We start from the raw sequence: 19,637 nt of genomic DNA on the forward strand, positions 1-19,637 counted from the left end.
CAGGATGGATTTTGGGGTTCTTGGGATGAATTTTAGGGGTTGCGGGATGGATTTTGGGGGTTCCAGGTTGGATTTTGGGGGTTCCTGGGACGGATTTCAGAGTTCCAGGTGTCTCCACATCTCAGGTTGGATTTCATTGGTTCCAGGTTGGATTTTGGGGTTTCTGGGATGGATTTTGGGGTTTCTGGGATGGATTTCAGGGCTCCAGGGTGAAATTTTGGGGTTTCCACGTTTGATTTTCACTTTTCCTCGGCTCCGTCCCCCATGCCCACCACCTTGAGGGCGCAGTCGAGCACGGGGGCGCTGTGGGTCAGGCACCCCATGGACACAACGGCCCCGTGGGGCCCCAGGAAGCTGCCCAGGCTCTCCAGGCCGATGCCCCCGCTGGCCTCCACCAGCACCCGCGGGTGCGCGGCCTTGACGCGCGCGGCCGCCGCGTGCAGCGCCTGCAAAACGAGGAGAACGTCAAAAAACCCAAATTTGGGGCTTTGCAACCCAAAACCTGCCCAGTTTCGGTCCCCATTTTTTGGGTTTATCCCAATTTTTTTTTTTTTTTTGTTTATTTCCCCATTTTTTTGGGTTTTTTTTCCCATTTTTTGGGGGTTTATCCCATTTCAAAAGGTCCACAGCCCCATTTTTGGGGTTTTTCTTCCTATTTTTCGGGGGTTTTCTTCCTATTTTTTGGGGTTTCCCCACATTTTTGGGGGCTTTATCTCAATTATTTGGGGGTTTTTCCCCCCCATTTTTTAGGGTTCATTCCTTTTTGTTTGTTTGTTCGTTTTTCCCATTTTTGGGGTTTCATCCCAATTTTTGGGGTTTATCCCAAATATTTGCACCATGTCCTCATTTTTTGGGTTTTTTCCTATTTTTTTTGTTTTTATTCCCATGTTTTTTTATTTTTTCCCACTTTTTGGTTTGGGTTTATTCATTTTTCTGGCGTTTTCCCCCATTTTTTGTGGTTTTTTCCCCATTTCTTTGGGAATAATCCCATTTTTTGGACTTTATCCCTATTTTTGATGTTTATCCCCTTTTTGGGAGCTTTTATCCCCATTTTTTGGAGTTTTATCCTCATTTTGTGGGGGTTTTATCCCAATTTTTTGGCATTTATTCCAATTTTTTGGGTTTTTTCTCAATTTTTCGACTTTACCCCAGTTTTTTGGCTTTTTTCCCTATTTTTGGCGGGTTCATCCCCCCTTTTTGGGTTTTTTCCTAATTTTTTTGGGGTTTTCTGCTTTTTTTTTTTTTTTGTTGATTCCCCATTTTTGGGGTTTAGCCCAAATTTTTTGAGATTTCTCCCCCCCTTTTCTTTTTTTTGGGGATTTATCCAAATATTTTTTGATTTTTTTCCCATTTTTATGGGTTTCTCCCCATTTTTGGAGTTTATCCGTGCGCAGATCCCGGTAAAAGGGGACAATGTCAGTGAACCCCAAAATTTGGGGTTGGGCGGGATTTGAACCCAAAATTGGGGTGCCCCTGCTCAAATTTGGGTTTTCCCCATAAAAATCCCCACAAATCTGGGGATTTGAACCCAAAATTGGGGTGTCCCTGCTCAAATTTGGGTTTTTTTTCCATAAAAATCCCCACAAATCCGGGGATTGTTCCACCCAAAATCGGGGTGTCCACCCCCAAATCCCCTTTAAACCACAAACACCAAAAAAATTGGGATTTTTCACCCAAAATTTGGGGTCTCTCCCACCCAGATAAATCCCAAATTTGGGGGTTTCCAACCCAAAATTTGCCCAGTTTGGGTCCCCAGAAAAAATGATCAATTTTGGGATTGTTCCGCTTAAAATTGGCCGTTCAAAATTGGGGTGCCCACCCCCAAATCCCCACTAAACAAGAAACCCCAAAAAATTGGGATTTTCCACCCAAAATTTGGGGTCTAAGCTACCGAGAAAAACCCCAAAATTTGGGGTTTCCAACCTAAAATCTGCCCAATCTGGGTCCCTATAAAAACCCATTAAAAATGGGATTATTTAACCCAAAATTGGGGTGTCCACCCCCAAATCCCCCTTAAACCAGAAACCCCCAAAATTTGGGATTTTTCCACCCAAAATTTGGGGTTCGACCCACCGAGAAAAACCCCAAAATTTGGGGTTTCCAACCCAAAATTTGCCCAATTTGGGCCCCTAAAAAAATTTATCAATTCTGGGATTGTTTGACCCAAAATTGGGGTGTCCATCCCCAAATCCTCCAAATCCCCATTAAACCCAAAATCCCCAAAATTTGGGATTTTGCACCCAATTTTGGGGTCTCACCCAACTAAAAATACCCAAAATTTGGGATTTCCGACCCAAAATTTGCCCAATTTGGGTCCCTATAAAAAAATCACTAATTCTGGGATTGTTCCACCCAAAATTGGGGTGCCCACCCCCAAATCCCTCCTAAACCAGAAACCCCAAAAATTTGGGATTTTCCACCCAATTTTGGGGTCCCACCAACCAAGAAAAACCCCAAAATTTGGGATTTTCAACCTACAATCTGCCCAACTTGGGTCCCTATAAAAACCCATTAATTCTGGGATTATTTAACCCAAAATTGGGGTGTCCACCCCAAATTCCCCTGAAACCACAAACACGAAAAATTGGGATTTTTTACCCAAAATCTGGGGTCTCTCCCACCCAGAAAAATCCCAAATTTGGGGGTTTCCAACCCAAAATTTGCCCAGTTTGGGTCCCCAGAAAAAAATTATCAATTTTGGGATTGTTCCACTTAAAATTGGGTGTTCAAAATTGGGGTGCCCACCCCCAAATTCTACAAATCGCCCTTAAACCAGAAATCCCAAAAATTTGGGATTTTCCACCCAAAATTTGGGTGGAAAACCCCAAATCTGCCCGATTTCGGTCCCGATAAAAACCCATTAATTCTGGGATTATTTAACCCAAAATTGGGGTGTCCACCCCCAAATCCCCACTAAACCAGAAACCCCAAAAATTTGGGATTTTCCACCCAAAATTCGGGGCCCGATCCACCCAGAAAACCCCCAAATTTGGGGATTTCCACCTAAAATTTGCCCAATTTGGGTCCCTATAAAAATTTATCAATTCTGGGATTATTCCACCTAAAATTGGGGTGTCCACCCCCAAATCTCCCTTTAAACCAGAAACCCCAAAATTTGGGATTTCCAACCCAAAATTTGCCCTATTTTGGTCCCTAAAAAATGTATCAATTCTGGGATTATTTGACCCAAAATTGGGGGTTCAAAATTGGGGTGTTCACCCCAAAATCCCTCCTAAACCAGAAATCCCAAAAATTTGGCATTTTCCACCCAAAATTTGGGGCCCGACCCACCCAGAAAACCCCAAAATTTCTGATTTTCAACCTAAAATCTGCCCTAAAATTTGGGTCCCTAAAAAATTTATCAATTCTGTGATTATTTGACCCCCCAAAAAAAAACTTCCGATTTTTGCAGTTATCTCCCCAAAATTTCACCGTTTTTCCCCAAAATTTCGATTTTTGTGGTTCCCCAAATTTCGGGGCTCCCCTGTGGGCTCAGAGCTCAAATCTCCACCATCACCACCCCGATTTTGGGCCATTTTTTTTTAGTTTCTCCCTCAAATTTTCACCATTTTTCCCCAAATTTTCCCCTTTTTCCCCCAAAATTTCGATTTTTGGGGTTCCCCGATGTTTTGGGGCTCACCTCTAGGCTCAGGTTGTCGAGCAGGACGACGTCGGCCCCGGCCTTGGCCGCCTCCAGCGCCTGCTCGGCGCTCGCGCACTCCACGCCCAATTTCCGCGTGAAGCCCCTGGCCCGGCGCGCCCCCTCAATCAGCTGAAAAGACCCCAAAATAACCCTCAAAAATTAGGGATTTGCCCCCCAAAATTTGGGTTCTTCTATTCAAAATTAATCCTCAAAAATTGGGGATTTCTAATCGAAATTAATCCCCAAAAATTTGGAAATTAATCCCCAAAAATTGGGTTTTTCTATTCAAAATTAATCCCCAAAAATTGGGGATTTCTACTCAAAATTTATCCCCAAAAATTTGGAAATTAATTCCCAAAAATTGGGATTTTTTTTCCCCAAATGAATCCCCAAAAATTCGGAAATTAATGCCCAAAAATTGGGAATTTCCCACCCAAAAACTGGGAATTCCTACTCAAAATTAGTCCCTAAAAAATTGAGAATTTCCCCCCCAAACTCATCCCCAAAAATTCGGAAATTAATCCCCAAAAATTGAGAATTTGACTCCCAAATTAATACCCCAAAATTGGGGATTTCTACTCAAAATTAATCCCCCAAAAATTGGGAATTTCTACGCAAAATTAATCAACAAAAATTGAGAAATGAATCCCCAAAAATTGGCAATTTCTGCCCCAAATTAATCCCCAAAAATTTAGAATTTGTCGCCAAAATTCATCTGCAAAATTGGGGACTTCCCCCTGAAATTAATCCCCAAAAAATTCAGAAATTAATCCCCAAAAATTGGGAATTTCTAATCAAAATTCATCCCCAAAAATTTGGAAATTAATCCCCAAATTAATGGCCAAAAAATTGGGAATTTCCCTCTAAAATTCACCCCCAAAAATTGGGAATTTCTGCTCAAAATTTATGCCCAAAAATTGGGATTTTTTCCCCAAATTAATCTCCAAAAATTTGGAAATTAATCCCCAAAAATTCGGAATTTTCAGCCCAAAAATTGGGAATTTCCCCCCCAAACTCATCCCCAAAAATTCGGAAATTAATCCCCAAAAATTGAGAATTTGACTCCCAAATTAATACCCCAAAATTGGGGATTTCTACTCAAAATTAATCCCCCAAAAATTGGGAATTTCTACGCAAAATTAATCAACAAAAATTGAGAAATGAATCCCCAAAAATTGGCAATGTCTGCCCCAAATTAATCCCCAAAAATTGGGAATTTCCCCTTAAATTATTCCTCCAAAATTGGGAATTTCTACTCAAAAATAATTCCCCCAAAATGGGGAATTTTTCCCCTCAAATTAATCTCAAAAAATTGGGAATTTTCCCAAAATTAACCCCCAAAATTTCAGAAATTATTCCCCAAAAATCGGGAATTTCTACTCAAAATTCCCCCCCCCCCCAAAAAAAATTTGGGAATTTCTATTCAAAATTAATCCCCAAAAATTGGGAATTTTCACCCCAAAAATTGGGAATTTTCACCCCAAAATTAACCCCAAAAATTGGGAATTTTCACCCCAAAAATTGGGATTTTTCCCACCAAAATTATCCCCAAAAATTGGGAATTTCTACTCAAAAATTGGCAATTTTCCAGCAAAATTAATCCCCAAAAATTCAGAAATGATTCCCCCAAAACTGAAAATTTCTACGCAAAATTATTCCCCAAAAATTGGGACTTTCCCCCCAAATTAACGCCCAAAAATTGGGAATTCCTACTCAAAATTCATCCCCAAAAATTTGGAAATTAATCCCCAAAAATTGGGAATTTTCACCAAAATTCATCCCCAAAAATTGGGAATTTCTGCTCCCAAAATTGGGAGTTTTCACCAAAATTAATCCCCAAAAATAGGGAATTTTCACCAAAATTCATCCCCAAAAATTGGGAATTTTCCCCCCAAATTTGGGGTCTCGCTCCAACCAAAACCCCCCAAATTTCGGGGTCCCCCCACCCCATTTTCCCCCCAAAATTTTCCCCAAATTTCCGGGTCTCCCCACCACATTTTCTCCCCAAATTTCGGGGTCTCCCCCCAAATTTCCTCCTCATTTCACCTCCAATTTCGGGGTCCCACCGTGCCCAAACCGCCCCAAAATCGGGGTCCCCCCACACCCAAAACCGCCCAAAAATCCCCCAAATTTTGGGGTGCTCCCCTTTGCCAGCGCTCCGGGATTGTCCGGACCCCTCCCAAATTTGCCCCCCAAATTTCCCCCATTTTACCCCAAATTCGGGGTACCCACAACCGGAACCCCCCAAATTTTGCTCCCCAAATTTTGGCTTTCCCCACCCCGTTTTCCACCCAATTTTTTTTCTCATTTCTCCCCCATTTCCACCCAAATTTCCCCCATTTTCCCCCAAAATTTTCCCCCATTTCTCCCCCATTTCCCCCCCCCAAATTTGGGGGTTCCCACAACCAGAACCCCCCAAATTTTTCCCCCAAATTCCGGATTCCCCCCATTCATTCCTCCCCCATTTCCACCCCTATTTCCACCCCATTTTACCCCAAATTTTTCCCCAATTTTTCCCCATTTCCCCCAAAATTTCGGGGTCTCCCACAACCAAAACCGCCCCAAATCCCCCCAAAATTTGGGGTCCTTACCCGTTTAACCCCTTCCTGTCCCTCACTCAGTTCCACCACCGCTCGGTGCTTGTCCTTGAGCAGCCCGGAGCCCCCATTTCCCCCCCAAATTTCCCCTCATTTTACCCCAAATTTTTCCCCATTTCCCCCCCAGATTTGGGGGTCCCCACAACCGGAACCCCCCCAAATTCTGTAGGGTCTCCCCACAACCAAAACTGCCCCAATTCAGGGGTCCCCCCACTCATTTCCCCCCCAGTTTAGGGGGTCCCCACCTGCCGGATCCCCCCCCCCCATTCTCCCCCCATTTCTCCTCCATTTCCCCCCCAATTTTTTCCCCATTTCTCCCCCATTTTCACCCAATTTTTTCCCCCAATTTCGGGGCTCTCCCACCCCAAAATTCCCCCAAATTTTGGGGTCCTCACCTGTGTCACCCCCTCCTCTGTCTCCAGTGCCACCGCTCTGTGATTGTCCAGATGCCCCCTCCCCAAATTCCTGATCCCCCTCCCCATTTTCCACCGAAATTTTTTCCCCAATTTCGGGGTTCCCCCACCCCAAAACCCCCCAAAATTTGGGGTCCTTACCCGTTTAACCCCTTCCTGCCCGCTGTCGCTCTCTCTGTGATTGTCCCCCCAAATTTCCTCCTCATTTTCCCCCATTTCCACCCAATTTTTTCCCATTTCCCCCCACATTTTGGGGTTCCCCCGACCCAAAATTTGGGGGTCCTTACCCGTTTAACCCCTTTGTGCCCGCCGCCCATCTCGGCCATGGCTCTGTGCTTGTCCTTGAGCAGCCCGAACGCCCCCAGCCCCTCCCAAATTTCTCCCCCATTTCCCCCCAAATTTTTCCCCAAATCCGGGGGTCCCCACAACCAGAACCCCCCAAATTTTTCCCCCAAATTCCGGATTCCCCCCATTCATTCCTCCCCCATTTCCACCCCTATTTCCACCCCATTTTACCCCAAATTTTTCCCCAATTTTTCCCCCATTTTCCACCCAAATTTTGCCCCATTTCCCCCCAAATTTCGGGGTCTCCCACAACCAAAACCGCCCCAAATTCCCCAAAAATTTGGGGTCCTTACCCGTTTAACCCCTTCCTGCCCGCCGCTCAGCTCCGCCACCGCTCTGTCATTGCCCCGATCCCCCCTCCCCATTTCCACCCAAATTTCCCCTCATTTTACCCCAAATTTTTCCCCATTTCCCCCCCAGATTTGGGGGTCCCCACAACCAGAACCCCCCACATTTTTCCCCCAAATTCGGCGTCTCCCCACCCCATTTCTCCCCCATTTCTCCCCAGTTTTCCGCCCAAATTTCTCCCCATTTCTCCCCCATTTTCCACCCAATTTCCCCCCCAATTTCGGGGGTCCCCCGACCCAAACGCCCCCTAAATCCGGGGGGTCCCCACAACCAGAACCCCCCAAATTTTGCCCACAAATTCCGGATTCCTCCCATTCATTTCTGCCCTATTTCCACCCCATTTCTCCCCAATTTTCCACCCATTTTTTCCCCCAATTTCGGGGCTCCCCCACCCCAAAAGCCCCTAAAATTTAGGGTCCTTACCCGTTTAACCCCTTCCTGCCCGCCGCCCATCTCGGCCACGGCCCTGTGCTTGTCCTTGAGCAGCCCGAACACCCCCAGCCCCTCCCAAATTTCCCCTCATTTTACCCCCAAATTTCGGGGTCTCCCACAACCAAAACCCCCCCAAAATTGGGGTCCTTACCCGTTTAACCCCTTCCTGCCCGCCGCTCAGCTCCGCCACCGCTCTGTGATTGCCCCGATCCCCCCTCCCCATTTCCTTCAAATTTCCCCCATTTTACCCCAAATTTTCCCCCCATTTTTCCCCATATGCCCCCCAGATTTGGGGGTCCCCATAACCAGAACCCCCCAAATTTTGCCCCCAAATTCGGGGTCTCCCCACCCCATTTCTCCCCCATTTTCCACCCAAATTTTCCCTCATTTTCCCCCAAATTTCGGGGTCTCCCACAACCAAAACCGCCCCAAATCCCCCCAAAATTTGGGGTGCTCACCCGTTTAACCCCTTCGTGCCCGCCTCCGCCCATCTCGGCCACGGCCCTGTGCTTGTCCTTGAGCAGCCCGGACCCCCCATTTCCCCCCCAAATTTCCCCTCACTTTACCCCAAATTTTTCCCCAATTTCGGGGGTCTCTCACCCCAAAATTGGGGGTCCTTACCCGTTTAACCCCTTCCTGCCCGCCTCCGCCCATCTCGGCCACGGCCCTGTGGTTGTCCTTGACGAGGCCGAAGGCCCCCAGCCCCTGGCGGTGCCCCTGCGCGCCCCCCACGCCCAGCGCGTACTTCTCGGCCACCCTGAAGCCGGGCGTGCCCTTGTGCGTCCCCGCCACGACCCCTCCCCAATTTCGGCTCTCAGCAACGCCCCGGGCCCGGGCGGCCATGGAGGCCACGCCACTGCAGCGGCCCAGGACGTTCAGGGCCGTGCGCTCGGCCAGGAGCAGCCCGGAAACGGGGCCGCGAACCTCGGCCAGCAGCGCCCGGCCCGGGCCCAGCCGGGAACCTTCGGGAACCTTCCAGAGCACGGAGCAGCCCGACACCGCGAACACCGCCTCGGCGAACGGGCAGCCGGCCAGCATCCTGAAAAACGGGGCGGGGTCGGGGTTAAATGCGGGGGTTTTGGGGTTAAATCGGGCAGTTTCAGGGTTAAATGCGGGGGTTTCGGGGTTTTTGACGAGGATGTGGGCGCGGATCTCGGCGTTCCCCAGCGGCGCCACGGTGGGGTCGGGCCAGGGCGCGTCCTCGTCCAGCCAGGAGCGCGCCAGGGCCCGCAGGCGGTGCGGGGGAGGGGGGGGCGGCCAGGGGGTCCCCGAAGGGTTCGGGGGGTTCGGGGGGTTCAAGGGTCCCGCGGGGTTTGGGGGCGCAGAGCCGGACATGGTGCGGAGAGACCTGGGGAGAGAGAAAGGGAATTAGGGGGAGGATATTGGGGTCCTTGGGGGGCATTTTGGGGGTCTTGGGGGGTCTCTGTGAGGATTTTGGGGGTCCCAGGAGGGTCCTTGAGGGGATTTTTGGGGTCCCCATTGGGATCTATGGGGAGATTTTTGGGTCTGGGGGCGATTTTGGGGGTCCCAGGAAGGTCCCTGAGGGGCTTTGGGGGTCTTAGGGGGGTCCTGGAGGGGATTTGGGGGTGTGGGGAGGGGGCTTGGGAGGATCTTGGGGTCCCAGGGGCGTCTTTGGGGGTCCTTGAGGGGGTTTTGGGGTCCCAGGGGGGTCCTTGAGGGGGTTTTGGGGTCCCCATTGGGATCTCTGGGGAGATTTTGGGGTCTGGGGGGGATTTTGGGGTGTGGGGAGGGGGTTTTGGGGAGATTTGGAGGGACCTTGGGGGGATTTTGGGGTCCCAGGAGGGGATTTGGGGTAATGGGGAGGGGGCTTGGAGGGGTTCATGGGGTCCCAGGGGAGATGTTGGGGTCCCCATTGGGATCTATGGGGAGATTTTTGGGTCTGGGGGGGATTTTGGGGATCCCAGGAGGGTCCTTGGGGGGATTTCGGGGTCCCCCTTGGTGTTTTTGGGGAGGTTTTGGGTCTGGGGGGGATTCTGTGGCTCCCTGGGGGGATTTGGGAGCGCTCAAGAGGAAATTTGGGGTCGGGTTAGGGGGATTTGGGCAAATTCGGGGCCGATTTTTGCCCCTTTTTTCCCATTTTAGGGATTTTTAGATCATTTTGTGTCAATTTTTGCCAATTCTGCGCCGATTTTTCCCCTTTTTTTCCGGTTTTGGGCCGATTTCTGATGATTTTGGGTTATTGTAGCTGATTTTATGCCAATTTTGTGCCCATTTCCCCCCTTTTTTCCATTTTATGGATTTTTAGACAATTTATTGCCGATTTTTGCTCTTTTTTCCTATTTTAGGGATTTTTAGATGATTTTGAACCAATTTTGTGCCGAGTTTTCCCCTTTTTTCCCGTTTTGGGCCGATTTCGTTGATTTTGGGTAATTTCAGCCGATTTTATGCCAATTTTTGCCAATTTTGTGCCGATTTTCCCCCTTTTTTTCCCGTTTTGGGCCGATTTCCGCTGATTTTGGGTAATTTGTGTAATTTCAGCCGATTTTGTGCCGATTTTGGCCCTTTTTGCCCCAAATCCCGCGGTCCAGGGGCCGTTTTGGGCCCGGCCCCGCCCCCTCCCCTCCCCCGCCCCTCCCCCACTCACCGGGCGCGCCGCCGGGCCCGAATGAGGCCCCGGGGGGGAGGGGGGGGATCTTACCCGGGGGGGCGGGGCCACAGCGCGGGCGCTGATTGGCTGCCGCCGCTGATTGGCTGCCGGCGCTGATTGGCTGCCACGCCCACCCAAAAAAAAAAAAAATCCGAAAAAACCCCAAAAATAAACCCGGAAGTGTTTGGGGGGGGGGAGGGGAAATGGGGGAGGGGAAATTGGGGAAAAATGGGGGAAAATTGGGAAAAATTAGATTTGGGGTGATTGGGGGGACATTGGGGACAATGAGAAAAAAATGGGAAAAATGGGGGGAAAAGTTGAGAAAAATTGGGGAAAATTGGGAAAAATGAGATTTGGGGACATTGGGGACAATGAGAAGGAAATGGGAAAAATTGGGGGAAAAAATGGGGAATATTTAGAAAAATGAGATTTGGGGACATTGGGGAAATTTGGGGGGAAATTTAGAAAAATGAGATTTGGGGACATTGGGGGGACATTGGGAACAATGAGAAAAAAATGGGGAAAATTGGGGGGAAATGGAGAAAAATTGGGGAAAATTTAAAAAAATGAGATTTGGGGACAGTGGGGGAAAAATGGGGGAAAAAATGGGGAAAAATGGGGGAAAATGGGGAAAATTGGGGAAAATGAGATTTGGGGACATTGGGGAAAAATTGGGGGAAAATTGGGGGAAAGTTTGGGAAAAATGAGATTTGGGGACATTGGGGAGAAATTGGGGGAAAACTGAGGAAAATTTAGAAAAATGAGATCTGGGGACATTGGGGGAAAATGGGGGAAAATTAGGGAAAATTTGGGAAAAATTTGAGGGAAAATTGGTAAAAAATGGGAAAAATGAGATTTGGGGAAAATGGGGAAAAATGGGGAAAATTGGGAAAAACGAGATTTGGGGACATTGGGGGGACGTTGGGGAAAAATTGGGGGAAAATTGGGGGAAAGTTTGGGAAAAATGAGATTTGGGGACATTGGGGAGATTGGGGGAAAAATGGGGAAAAAATGGGGAAAATTGGGGAAAATGAGATTTGGGGACATTGGGGACAATGGGGAAAAATTGGGGAAAATTTGGGGAAAAATTGGGGGAAAAAAATTGGTAAAAAATGGGAAAAATGAGATTTGGGGACATTGGGGGAAAATTGGGGGAAAATTGGGAAAATTGGGAAAATGAGATTTGGGGACATTGGGGAAAAATGGGGAAAATGGGGAAAATGAGATTTGGGGACAAATTGGGGAAAATGTTGGAAAAAATTGGGGGAAAATTGGTAAAAAAATGCGAAAAATGAGATTTGGGGACATGGGGGGAAAATTGGGGGGAAATGGGGGAAAATTGGGAAAAAAGAGATTTGGGGACATTGGGGACAATGAGAAAAAACTGGGGAAAATGGGGGGAAAATGGAGAAGAATTGGGGAAAATTTAGAAAAATGAGATTTGGGGACATTGGGGGAAAAATTGGGGGAAAATTGGGGGGGAAAATGGGGGAAAATGGGGAAAATTGGGGAAAATGAGATTTGGGGACACTGGGGACAATGGGGGAAAATTGGGGGGAAATTGGGGAAAATTTAGAAAAATGAGATTTGGGGACATTGGAGGAAAAATGGGGAAAATTTGGGAAAAAATTGGGGGAAAATTGGTAAAAATGGGATAATTGGGGGAAAATTGGGGAAAATGAGATTTGGGGACATTGAGATCATTGGGGAAAAATGGGGGGAAATTGGGAAAAAAGAGATTTGGGGACATTGGGGACACTGGGGGGACATTGGGGAAATTTGGGGGCAAATTGGGAAAAATGAGATTGGGGGGATTGGGGAAAAATTGGGGGAAAATTTGAAAAAATGAGATTTGGGGACATTGGGGACATTGCGGACATTGGGGGAAAATGGGGGAAAATTGGGAAAAAATGAGATTTGGGGACCTTGGGGACACTGGGGACATTCCAAGGCACTCCCTGAGCTGGTTTATTTCCCTTTATTTCAGGCACTGTCTGAGCTGGTTTGCTTCTTTATTTGTATTTACTATTATTAGGTATTAAATATATTACTATATGTGTTTTTAAACGTGTTATGTTATGTTATGTTATGTTATGTTATATTATATTATATTATATTATATTACATTTTATTACATTATATTATATTATATTTTATTTTTAATTTTTTTTTATGCTGGGGATCGGTGACCCTGCCCTACAATTCTGTCCTTCCCAAGCAAAACTCGATTTTATCTCTGGTTTTCTTCAGATTCCAAATTCCAAATTCCGTCCTGGGGCTGTGAATGCTCTGCAAACACAAAAATCCAAAAAACAGAGTTTGGTTTTTATTTATTTTTATTTCATTTCATGTTTTAATCCATTTATATTGCAATATATTATATTACATTACATTATATTATATTATATTATATTATATTATATTATATTATATTATATTATATTATATTATATTATATTATACTATATTATACTATATTACATTACATTATATAGTATTATATTTTATTATTTAATATTTTATTTATTTTATTTTTATTTTATTTATTTTTTTTATTTCATTTTATTTTTAATACTATTTTATTTTATTTTATTTTATTTTATTTTATCTTATTTCATTTCATATCATTTCATTTCATTTTTATTTTATTTCATTTCATTTTTATTTTATTTTATTTTATTTTATGTTATTTTATTTCATTTGTTTTATTTTATTTTATTTTATTTTATTTATTTTATTTTATGTTATTTTATTTCATTATTTTATTTTATTTTATTTTATGTATTTTATTTTATTTTAAATTTATTTTATTTTATTTTATTCTGTCCTTCCCCAGCAAGACTCGATTTTATTTCTGTTTTTCTTCAGATTCCAAATTCCAAATTCCGTCCTGGGGCTGTGAATGCTCTGCAAACACAAAACCCAAGAAACAAATTTTGGTTTTTCAGGGCATTTATGGCCCCGAGCAAAGGGCAAACCCAGCCCAGGGAGGAGAGGTTGGGAGAAAACCAATCCAGCAATAAAATCAATCGAAATCAATCAATCAATCGATAAAATCAATCAATCGATAAAATAAATCGAACAATAAAATCAATCAATTGATAAAATAAATCAATCGATAAATTAAATCGAACAGTAAAATCAATCCAGCAATAAAATCAATCGATAAAATCAATCGAAATAAATCAATCAGTCGATAAAATCAATCAATCTATACATTAAATCAAACAATAAAATCAATCCAGCAATAAAATCAATCGAAATAAATCAATCAGTCGATAATATCAATCAATTGATACATTAAATCAAACAATAAAATCAATCAATCGATAAATTAAATCGAACAATAAAATCAATCGAACAATAAAATCAACCGATAAAATAAATCAATCGATAAAATCAATCGATAAATAAATTGAACAATAAAATCAATCCAAACAATAAAATCAATTGAACAATAAAATCAATCGAAATAAACAAATCAAACACTAAAATAAATCAATAAAATCAATCAAACAATAATTTAAATCAATCAATAAATTGAATCGAACAATAAAATCAATCAAACAATAAAATCAATCGATAAATTGAACAATAAAGTCAATCCAACAATAAAATCAATCGAACAATAAAACAAATCAAACAATAAAATAAATCCATTAAATAAATCAAACAATAAAATAAATAAGTCAATAAATTAGATTGAGCAATAAAACCAATCCACACAATAAAATCAATCGAGCAATAAAATCAATCAAAATAATCCCTCCCAGTCCCTCCCAGTCCATCCCAGTTCCCCCCAGTCCCTCCCAGTTCCTCCCAGTCCCTCCCAGTTCCCCCCAGTCCCTCCCAGTCCCTCCCAGTCCATTCCAGTCCCTCCCAGTCCCTCCCAGTTCCCCCCAGTCCCTCCCAGTCCCTCCCAGTCCATCCCAGTCCCTCCCAGTCCCTCCCAGTCCCTCCCCACCCCCCCCAGTCCCCCCAGTCCCCCTCAGTCCCTCCCAGTCCATCCCAGTCCCTCCCAGTTCTTCCCAGTCCCTCCCAGTTCCCCCCAGTTCCCCCAGTCCCTCCAGTCCCTCCCAGTTCCCCCCAGTCCCTCCCAGTTCTTCCCAGTCCCTTCCAGTCCATCCCAGTTCCCCCCAGTCCCTCCCAGTTCCCCCCAGTTCCCCCCGCTGTTGTTGCGGCTGCCGGCGCTGTGAGTCACGGGCACGCCCGCACTGGGAGCACTGGGAGAGGCAGCGCCGGGGCACTGGGAGCGCTGGGAGCGCTGAGATGAGCCGAACTGGTGGCACTGGGAGCACTGTGCTGTGTTACTGGTGTTACTGGGAGCACTGGGATGTGTCACTGGTGTCACTGGGAGCACTGTGCTCTGTTACTGGTGTTACTGGGAGCACTGGGATGTGTTACTGGTGTTACTGGGAGCACTGGGATGTGTCACTGGTGTCACTGGGAGCGCTGGGATGTGTGTTACTGGTGTTACTGGGAGCGCTGGGATGTGTCACTGGTGTCACTGGGAGCGCTGGGATGTGTCACTGGTGTCACTGGGAGCACTGGGATGTGTTACTGGTGTCACTGGGAGCACTGGGATGTGTCACTGGGAGTCAAGGGTTGGGCTTGCTGGGGGTTTTGGGCTTGCTGGAGGGCCGTACTGGTTTTACTGGGAGCACTGGGATGGGCTGTGCCGTGTTACTGGAGTTACTGGGAGGACTGGAATGGACTGTGCTGTGTTACTGGTGTCACTGGGAGCACTGTGCTGTGTTACTGGTGTTACTGGGAGCACTGGGATGTGTCACTGCTGTCACTGGGAGCGCTGGGATGAGCCGAACTGGTGTCACTGGGAGCGCTGGGATGTGTTACTGGGAGCACTGGATGTGTCACTGGTTTCACTGGGAGCACTGAGATGTGTCACTGGTGTCACTGGGAGCGCTGGGATGAGCCGAACTGGTGTCACTGGTGTCACTGGGAGCACTGGGATGTGTTACTGGTGTCAGTGGGAGCGCTGTGCTGTGTTACTGGTGTTACTGGGAGCACTGGGATGTGTTACTGGTGTCACTGGTGTTACTGGGAGCACTGGGATGTGTCACTGGTGTCACTGGGAGTGCTGGGATGTGTCACTGGGAGCACTGGGATGTGTTACTGGTGTCAGTGGGAGCACTGTGCTGTGTCACTGTGCTGTGTCATTGGTGTTTGGAAAAAGGGCTCCCAATATTACCAGTTTGATTGTGCCTAGGCCAGTCTGACCCTCGCTGCCGGGCCAAAGGCAGCAACTGCGGTGTGTCACCCCAGAGATACCTTGGCTTGCTGGAGATTGCAGCTGGGCACTGAACAAGTCCAGGCTTGTTAGGAACCCCGTTTACCTCAGGAGGAATGGCTTCAGGCGATGGTGAAGAGAAAAAGGAGATGATTCTGCTGGAGGGTTTAATGTCCAGAGGTTTATTCCATGGTTACAGAGGTCTGAACGTCAGCAACTGCTCCAACAGAATTCCGGCCGCATGGTCTCATTCACCTTTTATGCTTAGGGACAGGGGGAGGGGAGGTACAGGTGAGCCACCAACCAGGTGAGAGGGGCAGGGTCTCAGGGGAAGATGACACCCAGACAGGCCAATGACCTCTGGGCATAGGGGCATCCTTTGAACTTGACCAACCACACGACGCCTTGCTGGAATGTTAAGCCTGATTGACAGGACTCACTCAGCATGGGGGTAAGGGGGAAGGGAGAGAGGTATAGGCACACCTGGGGGAATGACCTGGAAGGCCAAAATGGGACATTACAGCACACCACAACATCTCCCCCTAGTTTTGTTTAAAAAGAAGAGGACTGTGTTTGTGGTGCAGAATGATTGCCAAACCATGGTTGGTAAATCAGTTCTTCCTCTACAGGAGGGTCAGTGTTTTCCACTGAGGCTTCCAGGTCATCCATTGGAGCACTGAGGGCTTCCAAATGGTAGACTTCAGGAGGGGGAGATGAGCTTGAAATTAACTTGAGAACCATGCATTTTATTAGTCCAAAAACAATGCTAAAAACTACAATAACTATAACTAAAATAAACAGCACTAAAAACACGGTTTTCAGAATAGATCCCAACCAGCCCGAGAGTCCCCAGCCTTTGAACAGTCCATTCAGCCAGTTGTCAGTTTTGCTGTTGATGTCCGGGAGCCTTTGTCAAGGTAGTCCATATGTGGTTTGGGCTGAGGGACTATGCAGGAGGTCACAGGTGGGATGATCACAAGTAGGACGAGAAGCAGGCTCGGTCTCATGGCGTCTCGAGGCTACACACGAGCAGTGGGATCTAAACTGGTACAAAAACTTGAAACAAACATATATTATAAACTATTCCAGATAGGAGGTTTAAATGGAATTTCCTCCAGAGAACGCGCGCGGCGTTTTCTTCTCCAGGCAGCATGAGCAACCTGGGGTGCTTCTGTAGATTTCTCTGAGACCTTGGGAACATAGGGCTTTACCCATTTGGAAGGAACCCAACTTAAACCAGAGGGGGTGGACACACAGGCATATCCACGTCCCCAAGTAACCAATTTGTAAGGTCCCACCATTTTCCAAGTCTCAGGGTCCTTTACTAAAACCGGAGGTTTTTCTTTCATTGACCTATGACTGCTCCCCCCAAAGTGGCGTAGGATGGGTGGGTTCAGGCTGTCAAAAGAACAATTCAGAAAATTGATTGTGAATAGCGCCCTGGATAACCGGATGTGGGGAGGTTCCACCTTCAGAACCTGTTGTTGCTGGTCCAGGACCCTTTTAATATCACGGTGAGTTCTTTCTACAATGGCTTGACCTGTAGGGGAGTAGGGGATTCCAGTTTTGTGCTCTACTCCCCATTGCTGCAGGAAGCTCCCGAATTCCTTGGATTTATAAGCAGGCCCATTATCAGTTTTCAGCTCCTTGGGGATGCCCATGAAAGAAAAAGCCTGTAAGAGGTGCTTAATAGCATCAATAGATGATTCTCCTGTGTGGGCAGAAGCATAGACCGCTCCAGAAAAGGTATCTACACTAACATGAACATATTTCTGCTGTCTGAAAGACTGTATGTGTGTTACATCTGTTTGCCACAGTTCACAACTGTTCAGTCCCCTTGGGTTTGCTCCCGTACTTGTGACTGAGGAAAACCCATTCTATGATCAAGAGAGGGTCCCTCTGGTCCCGGTCCTTTTTTAGTGTGTCCTTTGCCTTAGGTGTTTGTTTTTCCTTCCACTGGAAAATAATTCCATGGAGGTGTGGCAACTTACCTAGAATGATAAATTTGAATGGCAGGTCAGGCCGGCATCAGTTGGCCTGTCTTGTGGACATTGCAATCTGAACCTTTTCTAGAGCTTTCCGTGTGGTAGATAGGGAAAGGCGCTCCGGAAGATCTCGCGATGTCACAGAAAGCCAGGACCCCCTGTTCCTCTAAGATAAGAGATTACCCTAGGAATGTGGCCCCACTAACAGTAGGAATGTGGCCCCACTAACAGTAGTGCTAGTGACTTTCCATTCCTTACCCAGTACTTTTCCATTCTTTACTAACCATAGATAAGAAGGACAAACCCCCTTTTGACGTAGAGAACCCCTTAGACAATAAAACCCCACGAGAGAAGTAATAAACGCCTTTAGACCGTCCATCATATTGATGTCTGCGTGTGTCATTGGCCCGAGCGGCCCTGGAGAGTTTGGGTTGCCATGCTGATCCTCACAACCAGGTCGCCTGCCTTGATCCAGAAGGAAACATCTGATGCCCGAAACCCGGGAGCCGATCTGGGCCCAGGGAACGGGGATTCTCCTGGACAGAGGACAGCGGCTGTGGCAGCAGGCCTGACCACATTGGGAGGGATGCCTCCGGACCAGCGTGGACCATGGAATCCACAGCGAAGGTCGTAAGTCAGGCTCATGAGCAATGGGGAATTAAAGGTGAGCTCAGGAACTCTAATCTTGCTATTGCAAGGCTCTTAGAGCTGGGGACGATCGAACGTCCGGTAAATATATTCGGAAGCGCGGGAGAAGTGCACTGCCGCCTCAGCAGAGGACTCTAAGTCCGCAGGCAGTGGTAAAAACCGCAAAGCGTGGGGGAAAGTAGAAGAGGCCCTACGCAAGATGTCAGAAGAACAGGAGACACGGGAAGCTGCGCGTACACGTTTATTAGCTACACCAAAGCCGGGGGTGGGGGCCGCGACGCAGGCCGCCTCTGAGAGCGATCGGATTGAAGGCGGGAATATGCGGGGGCCGGGCACGTTCCACCCCTTCCCGAGCCCGAGCCCAGACCCCCCGGAGCCCCCAGGAGACCCCCCGGAACCCCCAGGGGACCCCCCAACCTTCCTGCGGAGCCCGCCGGGTCCTAGCCCCCCCGCAGAACCATCCGAAAAAACCACGGTTTCTCTATCCGTCTCTTCCCCGCCGGTCGCCGATCCAGTGCAGGAGGCAGAGCAGCGTGCGCGATGCTTCTGGCAGGGACTCGCGGAGGAGGCGCGGGACGAGGCCGGATTGTCGGACCCCACCAGGATCGATAAAAACTCGCCCCCGCCATGTGCGTTTGAAAATGGCGCCGAACCACATGGCAAGGGCGGAAGGGAGGAGGCGGGGGGGAGGAAACGGAGTCAGCCTGCTTAACAACGCATGAGGAGGCGAGCGGGGAGAAGGGGCGGCCCCCGCGGAGGAGCGTAAGAACAACCAGAGCGCTCTATTCAAATTAGGTCCTTATAGGGTAAGGACCTCCCCCGCCAGGAGGCGGGGGGACCCAAGGGGGAGGGAGCGGCACCACCCCCAAAGGAAGGAGAGAGGTCGAAGCCGAACAAAACGGCACGGAGCGCTGGAAGTGTACCGGCAGTGAGCTTCCGCCTCAGAGTCAAGTAACAGCTGCTCAGACAGCTCGGAAGAGCCGACCGAGTCCGGCTGGGACTCGGAAACCGAGAGAGCAGAATTAATGCGGTTTCGAGCGAAACCGAATAAAGCTTTAAACAATATCGGGAAACAATCGCAACACAAACTCACCAACTGGGGAAAAATAAAAGCAGCCTGTGGGGTCCGGGCACCGGCAGCCTCCAAGCACACTTTCCCGTTGGGGGTTGCCGGAGTGCAGGGGAACCAACAAAGGGCATATACCCCAGTTAACCCAAAAGAAGCCAAAGCGACTTCAGAAATAGGGGTCAACTCAGCTGTAGTACCCACTCTTGTGGATGACCTTTCTAGCAATAACGATCTGCTCACTTTTGATATTATGCAAATAAGCCGCATGCTTTTTCATGGAGCGGGGCGGATTGTATTTAAG

The 19,637-nt window shown here is 47.4% G+C and overlaps 1 protein-coding gene across 1 annotated transcript; it reads right to left on the bottom strand.

Moving 5' to 3' along the window:
- Nucleotides 1-239: 239 nt before the first annotated feature.
- Nucleotides 240-9,113, bottom strand: LOC134433336 (nicotinate-nucleotide pyrophosphorylase [carboxylating]-like). The gene is made up of 3 exons (XM_063182192.1): nt 8,409-9,113; nt 3,641-3,772; nt 240-446 (listed from the first exon to the last, which is right to left on the bottom strand). The coding sequence occupies exons 1-3, from the start codon at nt 9,111-9,113 to the stop codon at nt 240-242; spliced, it is 1,044 nt and encodes a 347-aa protein (XP_063038262.1).
- Between the last annotated feature and the right edge of the window lie 10,524 nt (nt 9,114-19,637).

Source organism: Melospiza melodia, unplaced genomic scaffold (assembly GCF_035770615.1).
Source record: "Melospiza melodia melodia isolate bMelMel2 unplaced genomic scaffold, bMelMel2.pri scaffold_18, whole genome shotgun sequence".
Taxonomy (NCBI): Eukaryota; Metazoa; Chordata; class Aves; order Passeriformes; family Passerellidae; genus Melospiza; species Melospiza melodia.

Coding starts and splice junctions, on each gene's coding strand:
- LOC134433336 (XM_063182192.1), bottom strand. CDS start 9,113: ATGTCCGGCTCTGCGCCCCCAAACCCCGCGGGACCCTTGAACCCCCCG. Junction 3,773..8,408: donor GCGGAGGCGGGCAGGAAGGG/GTTAAACGGGTA, acceptor GGGTCTTTTCAG/CTGATTGAGGGGGCGCGCCG. Junction 447..3,640: donor TCGACAACCTGAGCCTAGAG/GTGAGCCCCAAA, acceptor CTCGTTTTGCAG/GCGCTGCACGCGGCGGCCGC.